The 15,737-nt window shown below is 41.9% G+C and overlaps 1 protein-coding gene across 2 annotated transcripts in view; it reads left to right on the top strand.

The window, feature by feature from the left end:
• Positions 1-15,737, top strand: part of pard3b (par-3 family cell polarity regulator beta) — a 1,048,449-nt gene that overhangs the window by 559,690 nt on the left and 473,022 nt on the right. For both annotated transcript variants that reach the window (XM_033024356.1, XM_033024355.1), the window contains exons 12-13: positions 272-442; positions 11,050-11,155. In XM_033024356.1, the coding sequence (XP_032880247.1) occupies positions 272-442; positions 11,050-11,155 (277 nt within the window). The remainder of the gene's footprint in view (positions 1-271; positions 443-11,049; positions 11,156-15,737) is intronic.

The following is a 15,737-nucleotide window of genomic DNA, read 5'->3' as shown; positions in this document are numbered from 1 at the left end:
AGAATTGCGGATGTTGGTTAATAATCAAAATGACACAAAGTACTGGAGTAACTCAGCAGGTCAGGCAGCATCTCTGGAGAACATGGATAGGTGTTGTTTCAACTCAGGACCCTTCCGCAGATATCTTTTTTATTATCTGTTCTAATAACGTGGTCTGTTTCAAATTTATTGTTACTACTTTAACATGCTGTATAAACTTGAGTTGTTAAATTAGGATGCAAATGCCAGAACAGAGTGGGGATTTGATGTTATTTATTTCTCCAACAACTAGGACGGGCGTCTACATATCAATGATCAGCTGATTGCTGTTAATAGCGAACACCTGCTAGATAAATCTAACCACGAGGCCTTGGAAACATTACGACGATCCATGTCAATGGAGGGAAACATCAGAGGAATGATCAAGGTAATGGTGGCCAGGAGGATGGAGAACCCCCATGAGGTAAGCTGTGGATTTAAATGTAAAAAACAATTTTCCTTTCTGTTAGGATTTGGTGACCTATGTGATGTTTACTTTCATGTGAAAATAGTGTTGTCAAAAAGCATTGTGCGTGTGTGAGTGTAAAATGGGGGAAAGGCAGCGACCCCAACTGTAACCTTCTTGAGTGTAAAGGGGTGATGTGGTCTCATCTCAGGTAACTCAGGCTCAGAAACTAGGCTAAGGCCATTTTAACTAATTACACAAAAGAACGTCACTTTCGAAAGGGAGAACTTGTAATTCACCTTGGCTTTGTGCTATCACAAGACTACCATGTGAGAGCACAAATGTTCTTGCAGTTTCCTGTTTGGACCTTTTCACTTGTGCTTCTGCCACTGATACAATCTGGATTCACAAGAAACTGCAGATGCTGGAATCTAGAGCAAAAAACAGTGTTGGAGGAACTCAGAGGGTTAGACCTGTGATTATTTGCTTCAAAGCAGACGACATTTCATCAGACTAAAGAAGGGTGATGACTCAAATTTTGTCTGTCCATCCAATAATTTTTTCCAATTCAGGACACTAACTAGAGGAGCCTTGACTTCCTTTATCCCATCCATTACAAGAAGACTACGATTATCTGGTCTAGATGGCTGCTCCCTCTCGGCCACTCCAACTCTTTTTCTTTCGCCATGCTTATTGAAATAAACGCTCGAGAAATTATGTCATCTATTCTACAATCTCCTCCTTTAGCCTGATGCCTATTGTTTTTTCATTTTTTCATATAATGCTTGTGTAACCAGACTGGCCAAACCTGTTGGCCTGTTGCTGATTGCTCTTGAGAAAGGAGTGAATATCTACTAACGAGCCATTGCTGCCAATGTGTTGAATCCTGGAACTCGCCCAATGTGCATGTGAGGATTTCCAGGAATTTGCCTTAACTGTCTTGAAATTTTAATCATTATATTGCCAACTTGGACAGAGTGAGATCCATAAACTGCAGTGAGATAATCAGATTTGGTCTAAATAGTATTTCCTGGGGGATTAATATAGACCATGGTGCGAGAATTCCAAAACAGTACCCTAACATCTTTAAAATTACCCGAGAGTGAATAAGATGTCTCCGTTTTTACACAGATTTGAAAGACGTGGTTGGCTTGTGACCTGGGGAAGACAAACAGTATATTGCTGGAGATAGACACAAAAAGCTGGAGTAACTCAGCGGGACAGGCAGCATTTCTGGAGAGAAGGAATGGGTGACGTTTCGGGTCGAGATCCTTCATCAGACCCGAAACGTCACCCATTCCTTCTCTCCAGAGATGCTACCTGTCCCGCTTAGTTACTCCAGCTTTTTGTGTCTATCCTCGGTTTAAACCAGCATCTGCAGTTCCTTCCTACACAGTACATTGCTAGACTCCAGGATCTAAGTAATGGGAATTGGCCTGGTTCAGTTGACTCTAATAGAAATTGATCAGTAGAGAGTTTTCAGCAGACTAAGCAGAATTGCTACTTGTAAATCTGTTCTTTTTTTATAAAATAATGCTTACTTCACAGTTTAAAAATGATTCGTTGATTTAAAGCTGGTGGGGTTTATTTTAAAACCGGTGCTCAACACCAGCACATACTGTAGAATAAAAAGGTTTTTTGTTAGGAACAATAATTACAAATATTTTGTCTTCATTGTAGGTATTGTATTATCATTTTACACGTTGTTGTGTTATCTACTTTTTATCTATTTTTTCTGGTGTAAACATAAGGATTTTCTGTTCCAACTAATAACTACTCTATTTACAAATTCTTTTAATGGACACTTGAAGCAAAAATCTAAATCTTTAAAAAAAAAAATATTTTAATAGTATTTAAAGTCTAGAATGTATTTGTCTGCGGTCTCTGGTTAATTACCTTCATTAATTGAATTTTCCACATGAAGGAGCGTGTGTAACAACTTTTTTTCACACTCAGGCATGTGTTTTTGTGCTCAATGGTAATTTAGTCAGTGGCGGTCCCGTTAGGGGAAGCGGACTGTGACCTTTTGTAGTTGCGTCACAACCTCCATCTGTAATGCTTACACCATTAAACAATCTTTTATGGTTTTATTGGTTTGGACAGTAATGCACAGGGCAGTGACTGATCTGTTCTACAAGCCAGATACTTTAATTAGGGCGAGTACCGATTTGCCACTATCGAATTGATTCATGTAATTTATCAGAGAATGATGAGGAATTTTTAAGTGCATATGCTCTTGCTTGGCTCTGCACATTTCTATTCTCCCATTGGGCAGCATTTTAATTTAGTAATAGTGTGGCTTAATGGAATAAAAGCCTTCGGAAAAGATGCTTTAACTTGTTCTGTCTTATTTAGTACACAAATTTCACTTTTTTCCATTCCTCTTAATCTAATGAACTTCCTGTCTCTCAGCAAATGGTGAATTACAAAACTGGGGAGACAAAATGCTTATTGTCCAAATTGCTTGGAAGCATCCAAATACCCTTAAAGGAGTCAAGTTTCAATTTGACAGTGCTGGGGGTGGAAAAATGAACAAACTTGCTTTTTATAACCTTAGGATGTTTTCAAGTGCCAGAGGTGGTGACATTACCAGACGCACTAAACTGAGACCCATCTGCTCTTTCATATGGACTAAAAGATCTCTTGTTACTGTTACGAACAGCAAGGGATATTTCGCAGTTTTCTTGCCCAATGATTACCTCTCAGCCAACATTCCAAAAATAGATTAACTGGTCATTATCATGTAGATATTTGTGGTGACTAACAACTCGAATTAACTAACTTTTCTTACATCAATGATTCGACTTCAAGCATATTTTTTAGTTGCAAAGCACTTTAAGATGCACGAGGATGTGAACCATGACCTAGTTGCTTTTTTACTTTTGATGGCCTTGCATTCCATTCTCTCTATATACTAAAACGTTTAATCTGCCTTGCACATTCTCTAATTTTTTTATTTCACTTTCACCTTTTAATAACACCTGATCAAGCCCACTTGGTTGGTCAATTTTATTTGTGCTGTCCTTAGTTTCCGAGTTCAGAACCATTTTCCATCCACTTTTACATGCAGTGCCATAAGCTGCTTCGCCCTATTCTGAAGGCACCTATATAATTACTTATTTAACAAATGAAAAGTGTTCCCACTTTGATTATTCCTGTTATTCCCTTATCATACAGTGTAAATGGCTTAATTGTAATCATATATTGTCTTTCCGCTGACTGGATAGCACGCAACAAAAGCTTTTGACTGTACCTCGGTACATGTGACAATAAACAAAACTGCAACTGTAACTGATGGTTTGAGCATGTAAAAAGAAATTCCAAGCAGAAAGTTGCTCTTTGTGTTAGTTTGCTTTTACAACAAATTACCGGTGACAGAATGAAACTTCAAACTTTGGGCAGTGTACATCTCGTGGTTGAAACCAGCACAAAGCAATTTAGTTAAGAAGTCATAGAACAGTATTTAAAGAAATTAACAAAATAAATATCACTGAAAAAAAATGGATAAACTGTGATTTTTGGGTTTCTAAATTAGCAATCCAATTCTTTCATTAAATATATATTATATATGTAACTATAAAAGCTCCTCAAGCACTTGAAAGAAGATTAATTATATTGAGTTACAGAGAGTGATGTGTGATTAGCAGATCAGTTTTTAAGCTGCTTCTTGGAGCCTTCACGAGAGAGATTGAGATCTTGGGGCCAAGACATCACAGGGAGCAGTGCATCAAAATAGCAACAAGATGTTTAACTTGTTGACTCTGGTGTTTCAGTCTTTAGCCTCGAAACCATGAACTACTTCCTTGGGAAAATTTGAAAGTTGGAATGCCATCTTTTTCTTATTTGTATTGGATTATTTTCTCTTATTTTCCGTTCTGATTTCTATTGTTTTGACATCTGCCTGTTTCTGTCAAATCTGTACTACAAAATCCCTGTGCTCTTCTGGTGATTAAACAACTGAAACATTCCCAGAGCTGGATTTCCTCCTTAACTTTGAAAAAATATGCCCTTGACTTCTCTATCAAGGAAAGAAAAGTTGTCAAGTTTAAACCATGAATGTTAGGAAGTAGAGGCAAAAGCATGCAATGAAGCATGAATTCTCTGGTATAAAGTGAAAAATGGGATACTTTCATTTCTAGCTGAGATCTTGCTAAAGTGGTCACCAAATGAGGTAATAAGCAATGCCTAATGATTCACTGGAATTACCTATCATAGTGAAATGCAGTAAGTCTTTATGACATGCAACCTTGAGCTGCTTTTCTGCTGGTGTTATTTCGATTCATGTGGGTCTACGAATCTGTTGCTGGGAGATGGAAGCAGTGCAAATAATAGGTACTGGTTTCCTAGGGAATAAATTAAAATGGCGCCAGTGTAAAATCTGCTTTACTTCCATTGAAGGGACCAATAAATTTTGCCATTCGCCACCAAAAGAATTGATGTCAACGATAAATCAGACAAAGAAGTGTTGAGAATATTGCACAGTGCAAATAATATCTACTCCACCTCCATCCTGGCTGTAAACAGCTGCAGACTATTACTTATTAATCCTGCTGTATTTCATTATCGCAGCTGTTAATCCTTATAGAAAAGTGATGCCGGTTCAAAATAAACTGACGCTTTCTGAGAAATATTGGAGACTCTGGAATGTCAGGCCCAAAACAATGGTGGGATAATGGTTGCAATAGTGAAATTTAAATCCAAAATGCTGGGAGCATTAGGCAGAGTCATGCAGAATTATATAATAAAAGCAGACTCGGACCAGTCATCAGTCACTAGAGACTAATAGTCCAAAATTCAAATTTAGGGATTTGTGCAAGGCAATCCCCAAAACACTTAAATATTACCAATGTAGTCCCTGTTTTGGTTTTTAAAGATGCTTTTCTACATTATCTTTCATGACTTTAAAATGAACTGAAACATTTTTGCAACTGTATTAGCACTTCAAGCAACCAATTTATGTGCAGCAAGGTTTCATTATAAAGCTATGTTAATAAAAAAAATAGCCTCTATTTTGTGGTGTGCCTTGGGGATCAATGCTGGGCCCATTGCTGTTTGTGGTTTATATCAATGATTTGGAAGACAATGTGCAAGGCAAGATTAGTTAACCTGCAGATGACGCTACAGCAGGTGGTAAGACAGAAGGAATGGGTGACGCTTCATGTCTGAAGAAGGATCTCAACCCGAAACGTCACCCATTCCCTCTCTCCAGAGATGCTACCTGTCCCACTGAGTTACTCCAGCATTTTGTGTCTATCTTCGGTTTAAACCAGCATCTGCACTTCCATCTTACACATGATCATACATTTGAGAGGCAGCTTTTTCACTCAGAGGCTGGTGGGTATATGGAACGAGCAGCCAGAGGAGGTATTTGAGGTGGATACTTATTTTTAACAGCATTTATGAAACATTTGGACAGGTAAATGGATAGGTAAGGTTTAGAGGGATATGGGTGAAACACAGGCAAATGGGGTGGGGCCTCTTGGTCGGCACGGACAAGTTGGGCTAAACATCCTGTGCCGTATGACTTTAATGCTATAAATATTGTCGAGGATGACCTGCTTCTTCAAGATTATTCTTTGTGGTGTAATTTAGAGCCATCTGAGAGTTCAGAGAGAAAGAAGATTCATCTAGAGTGTAATGAGACCTTGTGTCGTACTGGAATGCCAACCAAAGGTTATGTGTACGTGCATGGAATTGAATTGAATTTAAATGAAAGATACAGCATAGAAACAGGCCCTTCGGCCCAACTGAGTCCATGCCAACCATCGATCACCCATTCACGTTAGTTCTCTGTTATCCCATTTTCTCATCCACTCCCTACACACTTGGGGAAATTTGCAGAGGCCAATTAACTGTAGATCCATCCGTAGATCCTGCCTTCATAACCTCCGTCTCAGAACCAGGATGCAATCCACAATGAGCAGCAGGCTAGTTATAGAATGTACTGGCAAAAACTAATGGTCCTGAAAGTGCATTTATTTTGGCACAAACTCCTTCTTGCGTATGGCGTGCACAGCCAAAAGTTGTAGGACAACTTGTTCTATTTGATCTTATTTGATTGTGCACGCCAGGTTGATTGCATTGGTCGAAACAGAGTGGACCATGTGAAGGTTGCAATCTCCCACCCCGCACAAACTACTGATGTAGTTTTGTTTCGTATAACCCAGGTGAGCATCTTCTGCAGCTCACGTGTTATGTGGGTGTCATTCCTCAACAACAGAATTAAGGTAATGACAATAGAATTAGCGGGAAGATAGGGATTCTTTTAGTTTACGCTGTGGGTTGTTATGATCTGAAATACATTACCATAAAGGGTAGTGGGAGCAAATTCTCAGGTACGTTTTTTTCAAACAACATGGGCCTCAAATGCTGAATGGCCTCCTCTTTACTGTCTGGTTCTATATACTGATTACACATTGTGTCTATTGCACTGCAAGATTGACAAATGTTAGGCCAGCAATGTTTAAGGACAAATGGGTTTTGACGCAACTTCATTATTCTGCTAATAAAGTGTGTAAGGATTTGATGTCACAGCAATTGCCATAATATCATTCGGTGAACTCTGCTTTCTGATGCCCAAAGAAACTGCCTGGGGATAACACCACAGGAATGCAGACTGGAAACATTGCAGTTCAGTTCAGTTATTCCAAGATAAGTGAGCTCAGCCATGGTGCCACGACGGCTGCTACTGGATGCCTCTGGGTTTAGAGGATGGAAAGTTCAGCCAGAATTACGGTCTGGGCTGCAGGCTCTTAACCCAAAACATCAAAATTTATTTTCCTCCCACAGATGCTGCTTGACCAACTGAGTTCCTCCAGAAGTTTGCTTTTTACTGTCTAGGCTGGTGTGTGAAGTTGCAATGCTGATCTCATGTGCCTCTGTACCTTATCCAATCGCAATTTACCTAACAGTTTTCAAGATAGACAGGGCAGAGATTCTTGAGTTACGTGAAGAAATTTGCAATCAGTATTACTCCATGACCCAATATTATGAAAATATTCCAGTAAATTATCCGCTGGATAATTTCCAGTGAGGCTGATTTGGAAGAGTGAAGTTGCACAAAGCTGCTTAACTTTCAATGAGATTGGAGAATGGAGCCAGATGTTTTTCTTCATTTAAATTTTCGTTAAACCAGAGGACATAGATTTAAGATAATTGGCAAAGGAACCAGAGGGGAATTGAGAATTTTTTTAATACAATGTTTTGATGTAAAATGCATTGTATGAACAATGATGGAAACAATTTGAGTCATGGCTATTGAAAAAGAATAAGAAGGGAAAAAAATCCAATGTTATGGGGGAATAATTACTTGTATTTTTATTACTCCTTTATTAATGTAGGAAAATGTCTTAAATAGATTTCCCCGAATGGTTATCAAAAAAATAATTGGCATGAAAACTGCATGCAACTTTGCTGCATGCATCATAGAATGGTGAGAAATAATGGATTTAATAATATCTTAGTTAAGAGAAAATAAACCATGAGGAAGAGAGAAGTTTAGACTGGGACAAAGCGAAGTCAGGCAGCAACGCAAGTGGTATTGCAGCCCTCCCTGATAAACTTAATGCGTTCTATCCTCGCTTTGAGCAGAAGACCAACAGGGTGATGATGTATGTCCCATCAGACTCGAATGTGTGTTTACCAGGGTTGCAGAAGTTAGATCGGCCTTTCTGAGGGTGAACCCACGGAAAGCAACTGGCCCCGGATGGAGTCCGTGGCTGTGTCCTTAGGAACTGCATTAACAAACTAGCAGGAGTGTTCGCTGCCAAAGAAAAGCAAGATCTCATGCCTTAATGAATCCTGTTCAGTGGCCTTGACATCCACCATCATGAAGTGCTTCAAGAGGCTGGTTAAGGCACAGATTAAATCCAACCTCCCAAGCAGCCTTGATCGAATGCAATTTCCCTACTGCCACAACAGGTCCAAGGCTGATGCCATGTCTCTAGCCCTACACTCATCTCTGGAACACCTGGATCAGAAGAACGCCTATGTCAGACTCTTATTCGTCTATTCTAGCTCTGCTTTCAATACCATTATCCCATCCATGCTCATCACCAAACTTGTGGAGTCAGCACTACTCCTTGCAAATGGATCCTTCACTTCCTGACCAACAGACCTCAGTTAGTGAGGGTAGGGGACAAATCATCCTCTGTGATAATTATCAACACTGGAGCCCCGCAAAGGATGTGTTCTCATCCCCTTACTACACTCCATATACACTCATGACTGTGCAGCCAAATACCAATCCAACTTAATTTACAAGTTGTGTAGAAAGGAACTGAAGATGCTGGTTTAAACCTCAAGGTATATCTACTTTGAAGAAGTTCTCCTCTCTCTGACGAGAGTTCTGAAACATCCTCTCCTGCTGTTCCCTCTCTGTGATTCTTCCTGCTCTCTGACTCTACGCATTCATTTGTTCTATATCTCTCTACATCGCCGTCTATTTCTCTAATTTCCCTTTCCCCTGACTCTCAGTCTGAAGGTGGTTCTCGACATGAAACGTCCCCTAGTCCTTTTCTCCAGAGATGGTGTCTGACCCGCTGAATTACTCCAGCTTTTTTGTGTCTATCTTCAATTTACAAGCTCGCAGACAACACCACTGTAGTGGGCTGGATATCAAATAATGTTGAGATGGAATACAGAAAATAAAGTAAGAACCTTGTAACCTGATGCCATGACCACAACCTCTCCCTCAATGTCAGCAAGATAAAGGAGACTGATTGACTTCAGGAAGCGAAGCGGTACATACACCTGGTATGCAATGATGGCACCAAAGTAGAGATAGTCAAAAGCTTCAAGTTCATAGGAATAAATATCACCAGCAATTTGTCCTGGACCAGTCATATCGAAACTATGGCCAAGAAAGTAACACAAACATCTGTATTTCCTTAGAAGGCTGAGGAAATTCAGCAGGTCCCCACCAAGCCTCATCAACTTCTAAGGATGCGCCGAAACACCATTTTATCAAGATGCATCACAGCATTGTTTGGGAACAGCTCCATCCAGGACCGCAAGAAATTGCAGAGAGCTGTGGACGTAGCCCAAACCATCACACTAATCAACCTCCCTTACACTAATTCCATCTACACTTCACACTGCCTCAGTAAGATCACCAGCATAATCAAGGACCAGTCTCACCCCGGTCACTCCCACTTCTCCAACTAGGCAAGAGGTACAGAAGTTTGAAAATGCATACATCCAGATTCAGGGCTAGTTTCTTCCCAGCTGTTATCAGTCAACTGAACATTCCTCTCATCAACTAGAGTGTGATCCTAACCTCTCATCTACCTCATTGGAGACCTTTGAATAATCTGTTCACTGACTGGATCGGACGCAACAAAAGCGTTTCACTGTACCTTGGTACATGTGATGATAATAAACTAACCTAAAGATTATTCTAGAGCTAATGTCACGCCAGCATCAACCTGAATGGGGCATTCTTGGAATTCTGCCCATTACTCATTTGAAACTCATCAACCGAACACTCAAGTTGCAATTAACCAGCGTCATTCCCCTGATACATTAACTTTGCAGGTTTGACTAATTTTCCAACTCACACTGAGCATATTCTACGTTTCTCTTCCAATCTTTTCATCCTGTCCAATTTGTTTTATGATCCTTAATCTCTGCAATATCACTTCTCTTCCATTCCACATCTATCTTTTGTGTCCCCTCTTTCTTACCATCTGGCCATGCCTCACCTCCTTCAGCCCCCTGCTCTACCAGTCCACCTCCCTTCCTGCTCTCTCCCGTTCCCCGCTACTCTCCCCCCTTCCTCGCCATTCTTAATCTTTCCCTCCTTCCCCACCACTCGCCCTCCTTCCTCCCTCCCACCTTTTCTCTTCCACTAACTCCTTTTCACCCCTCTCCTTTTTTTTCCTCCTTTCCACCTGCAATCCCCCCTCCCCTCCTCACCTCATTCCATTCCATTTAAGCGCTTCTATGTGCAAACCCATCTATAATACTCAACAGGCACCTCCCTTTCACGTTGTTTTTTTTTTCTTTTATGCCTTTCTGATTCTCTTTCTCAACATTCCCTTTACTTTCATATTGATTGCTCTCAGCTGGAGATTGTTTGAATAAAAATCAGTGGAGTCACAACCTATCGGCAGAGCCCTCAACTTAATTATGAATCTAGATCTTCAGATTTGTTTTGACCATTAAAAATATGCAAACCATCAGCAAATAGATATATTTTTTAATTAAACCGGACTTCATTGTCATTGTTCATAATGCTCGTCTCTCTCCCTATTGATACTAATTAAAGAGGTTGCAGTGCACTGTTGTGCAATATTGTAGTTTGTGACTGTGGGATAAGAGATGATTCAACAATGAACTGAATAATGTTCTTGATGAGAAATTTCTAAAATTATTTGGAGCTCTTGAATCCAATGCTTGCCAATCTGATCTTAAAAAGTTGCTATGGAAACTGGAGTCGCTACTGGACAAAGTCAGCACCAGGTGTTTCTGCCTTTGAAGGCATTTTGTCGACTTTGAAGAATGACAATTTGTCTGAATTGCCAAATTGTGATCATTAGGATTGAGTCAGAAAGATGTCTTTGTTGAAGATTACGTGCTTGAATGCAATTTGATTAAAGTCTGAAAATTCTGTTTTGTGTTCTCAGGATCGTCCGGAGATTGGTGTTGTGCAGCTCCACAATGCTCGCCGCATGAACAATCCCAGCCACATACATACTCAGTCACCTGATCCTCGAGAGAGGGACACATTAGGTAAGGACTTGGTACTGTGGGGATAAATTGTTTTATTCCATGGTTTCTTTTTAGTTCCAAGGGAAGGTTCTGGCGAGAAACCCCCAGGCTTCCTCCCAAATCCAGAAACGTGTACGTCTATACGTTCTCGCACATGTGTTTGCAGGTTGCACAATCAATTGCATGATCAAGATTAAAGTCTGATCGTATTGAAGTTTTATTTATTCATTCAATGCTTGTGGATGTTGTTGGCGGGGCTAGTGTGTATTGTTTCTCCTTACTTACCCATTGAGCTGATTGACAGGCATGACCATTTCAGTGGGAAGAGTCATCCTCATTGGTGAATCTGGCATCACATAGAGCCAGTTTTCTTCTCGAAAGAATATTGGTGAACCAGATGAGATTTTCCTGGTCACCACTGGTAATCCTAGCACATTCTTCCTGATTTATGGAAACCCATGGTAGGATTCTATAAGATAGACACAAAAAGCTGGAGTAACTCAACGGGACAGGCAGCATCTCTGGAGAGAAGGAATGGGTGATGTTTCGGGTTGAGACCCTTCTTCAGACTCGACCAAAAACGTCACCATTCCTTCTTTCCAGAGATGCTGCCTGTCCTGCTGAGTTACTCCAGCTTTTTGTATCTATTTTATCTTCGGTTTAAACCAGCATCTGCATTTCTTTCCGACACGTATGATTCTATAAATCTGGAATAAGGGACTAGGATTTACAACCTGTCCTCAAGTTGGCCATTCACATTTCTGGAAACCAGGCCAGTAATTTAATTTAACCACAATGATAACTGCTGACTACATCACTAAAGGATTTGATTAGATGGAGAAAGTAAAACTTTTTTTTTTTTTTTTCAATTGGTAGTGTGGATTAAATGATAATCTTGGTCTTTATTATAATTGGATTTGAATTACAATTGAAGTACAATTATATAAGGCCTTGGTGAAACAACACTTGGAATGGATGTGCTTGTTGTTGATGAAATGCTAGATTCACTAGAAGGGCAGGTTTGCCAGAGATTGGATTGACCAAGCACACATTATCCAAAGTTAAAAAATAAATGAGAGGAAGTGTAAATTGAATTTCCAAAGTTCTTGCAGGTCTTGATGCTGTAAGCCATGAGGATATGTTCCCAGGCGAAGAAGTTCCAGAACCAGGAATCACAGTGTTTAAGACGGAGCTGCAGATGCTGGAAAATCGAAGGTAGACAAAAGTGCTGGAGAAACTCAGCTCGTGAGGTTTTTGTCTACCAGGAATCACAGTGTCAGATTAAGCTGTGAACTGTTTCAGTTGAGGACAAATAGAAATATCTTCACTCAAAGGTTGAAAAACCTTTGGAATTTTCTACTACAGGGAACTGTGGAGGTTAAGTCATTGAGTTTATTCAACAGACATCTTTAAAATTCTTATCTATAAAGGAGATTGAGGGGCATAGAGATGGTGCCAGAAAATGGCTGTGTGGTTGAAGATCTGCCATGAGCTTGATGCATGGCAGAAAAGACTCAAAGGTCAGACAAAAAATGCTGGAGAGACTCAGCTGGTGAGGCAGCTTCTATGGAGAGAACAAACAGGCGACGTTTCGCGTCGAGACCCAAAACGTCACCTATTCCTTCTCTCCATAGATGCTGCCTCACCCGCTGAGTTTCTCCAGCATTTTTTTCTACCTTCAATTGTTCTAGCATCTGCAGTTCTTTCTTAAACAGACCGAAAGGTCAGATGACCTTCTCTTTTTCTACAATTTATGTTTTTGTGTAAATTTAAAAAACTAAAGTTAAATTAATCAGGTGATGTTTGAAATCCCTTCTTCACAAAAGGAATAATGGATATCTGGAGCCCAAAAATGGTGGTTGAGGTGAAAGAGATGGGGTTATTGTAATGTAATGTAAATGCCAGCGCCCCTTGAGGACAGGAGTACAAGCTGGCAGGTTGGCCAGTGCCTCGTGACTGAGGTCAAGTGACCTTCTAGAAGTTTCTGTTAGTGTTGGAAATAAAGGCTTCTTGCAAGATATCGTCGGTGTCGGATTTGTATTCATTGTGCTAGCCACAACAGGGACATACAGCAAACATAACATGGTGTCAGAGTAAAAATGGAGGGACTCAAGTCAACGGGACACCTCTCCATGCAAGAAGAAGAAGAAGAATGAGCGACTGTGGGCCGAAAAAGATGAAAAAGAAGAAGAAGGCTCGGAGCGATCTGAGGACGGTCAACCAGTCCCAATGCTCGGTCAAAGGGTAGAGAAAAAACAAGTAGGCCACAGTCCAAGAGCAAGAAGAAAGAAGCAAGAAGAAGAGCAAGACTCGAAAGCAGCAGAGGGCCGGCCGATAGCGAGGGGAAGCCCGCCCACCCGCATGACAAACAATTAAGCGGGGGAGACGGAAAGGAGGTCGCCCCCCGTGATGGCCAGAGATCACCAGGTGGGATCGGGCTCACCAGTGAGGAAAAGGCATTACGATTCCACGAGTCCCTGAGATCGACGGAGGAATCACAGGTCCCCATAGACGGCCTCTTCCATAATGGCCACCTTCCCGCCGCGCCCGTGTGCCGATCTGCCGCCATGTTCTAGAACTTCAAGGAGCCTGGCGGAGGGTGCAGCACGACCTGAGCAGCAGTTTAAAAACGCTGTGACAAATTTAAAGAAGTTAAAGTTAAGAAGCCAAGAAGTACAGATGATTTGCTGAAGTTTCTGCAGGAGCTGAGTTATTATGCAGGAAACAAAAGAGTAAAAACATTGCTTTGAAAGTTAAGTTGGATAAAGTACATTCCAGCAACAGAAATCGAAAGAGCGACAAATGGGAGAATCCACCTCCCAGATGGAGCAAGTCTCCGAGACGAGGCGGAGAGTCAGGTCAGGTAGAGCCCTGAAGCCCAGGACGTGGCGCTGATGGACAAGATGCCGAAGCAAAGAAGTCGAAGCCAAAGAACCGAATGGAAACAAGGCCGAAACGCCAAATAACTGAAAGAGTACAAAGCCGAAACGCCAAATAACCGAAAGGGCGGGACGCCTAAAAGCCAACTAACTGAAAAGCTGCGTTGCCTAAAACCAAACTCACCGAATGGCCCCTCTGTCGAAATGCCACCTACCCGAACAGCGGCGTCGCCTACAAGCCAACGAACTGAATGCCGCTCAACAGAAAAGTCAAATAATGGACATGACGTTGCCGGGGGGCAGGACTTGTCAGCGATTGGTCCAGGCCCCCGCGTCCAGCACATTACTGTGGAGGGATGGACATTGTCCCACACCTCCGCTCCACCCGACCCACAGCCCGCGGAGGGTGGCCATGGGAGAGTGGGGACACACCTTCGCCTGCTTACAACTTGGTGCTTGGGTTCAGATTGCCCAGTCACCTATGGCTTGTGTGGAAAAATGACCCCCACGCTTCTGTCTCCCCCTTCTCTCTCCCTCCCCCTCTCTCTCCCCCTCTCTCTCCCCCTCTCTCTCTCCCCCCTCTCTCTCCCTTCTCTCCCTCCCTTCTCTCTCTCTCCCCTTCTCTCCATTCTCTCCCTCCCTTCTCTCTCTCTCCCCTTCTCTCCCTTCTCTCTCTCCCCTCCCCTCTCTCCCCTCCCCTCTCTCTCCCCCTCTCTCTCTCCCTTCCCTCTCCTACTCTCTCCCCCTCCTCTCTCTCCCCCTCACTCCCTTCTCTCTCTCCCCTTCTATCTTTCTCTCCACTCTTCTCTCTCTCCCTTCTCTCTCTCTCCCCCCTCTGTCTCTTCTCTCCCCTTCTCTCTCTCCCCCTCTTTCTCTCCCCCTTCTCTCTCCTCCTCTCTCTCCCCCTCCTCTCTCTCCCCCCTCTCGCTCCCTTTTCTCTCTCCCCTTCCCCCTTTCTCTCCACTCTTCTCTCCCCACCTCTCTCCCTCCTCTCTCTCTCTCCCCTCTCTTTCTCTCCCCTCTTCCCTCTCTCCTCCTCTCTCCCCCTCTTCTCTCTCTCCCCCCTCTCGCTCCCTTCTCTCTCTCCCCTTCTCTCTTTCTCCCCCCCTCTCTCTCCCCTCTCTCCCCCCTCTCTCTCCTCTCTCTATCCCCTCTCTCTCTATCCCCTCTCTCTCTCTCTCTCCCCCTCTCTCTCCCCTCTCTCTCTTTCTCTCCCCCCTCTCGCTCCTCTCCCCCCCCCCTTCTCTCTCCCCTCCTCTCCCTACCCCCTCTCTCCCCTTCTCTCCCTCCTCTCTCTCCTCTATGTTTCTAGGTTTTGAGGTTAATGTGGAAAACAGCAACACTCTTTATTGATTCTATTGTAAAACTTTATGTGGATATTAAAGTTCATAAGCAGAATTTAAATCGATTGCGAAAGAGTATTGAAGGAAAATATATGGGACATGTACAAATGTTCTGCTGAACTAAATGAAGCCAAATCTAAATGGCTTTAATAGCACTGTATTTTCATTCATATGCCATGAATGTACACGTAAATGAAACCCAAAAGTTGAAGGGGGAGATGTAACGTTTGTATTTGTCATCAATATTAGTATTAAAAATATTTTGTTATCCACATTAAATTGATTAATGGTTACATTTATTTGTATGAAAAAATTGTGACTGCAAAGTTGAAGGGGGAGATGTAATGTAAATAAAGTTGAAGGGGAGATGTAATGTAAATA

This window comes from Amblyraja radiata, chromosome 7 (assembly GCF_010909765.2).
Source record: "Amblyraja radiata isolate CabotCenter1 chromosome 7, sAmbRad1.1.pri, whole genome shotgun sequence".
In the NCBI taxonomy this organism is placed as follows: domain Eukaryota; kingdom Metazoa; phylum Chordata; class Chondrichthyes; order Rajiformes; family Rajidae; genus Amblyraja; species Amblyraja radiata.
This window is presented reverse-complemented; position numbering and strand designations above follow the sequence as displayed.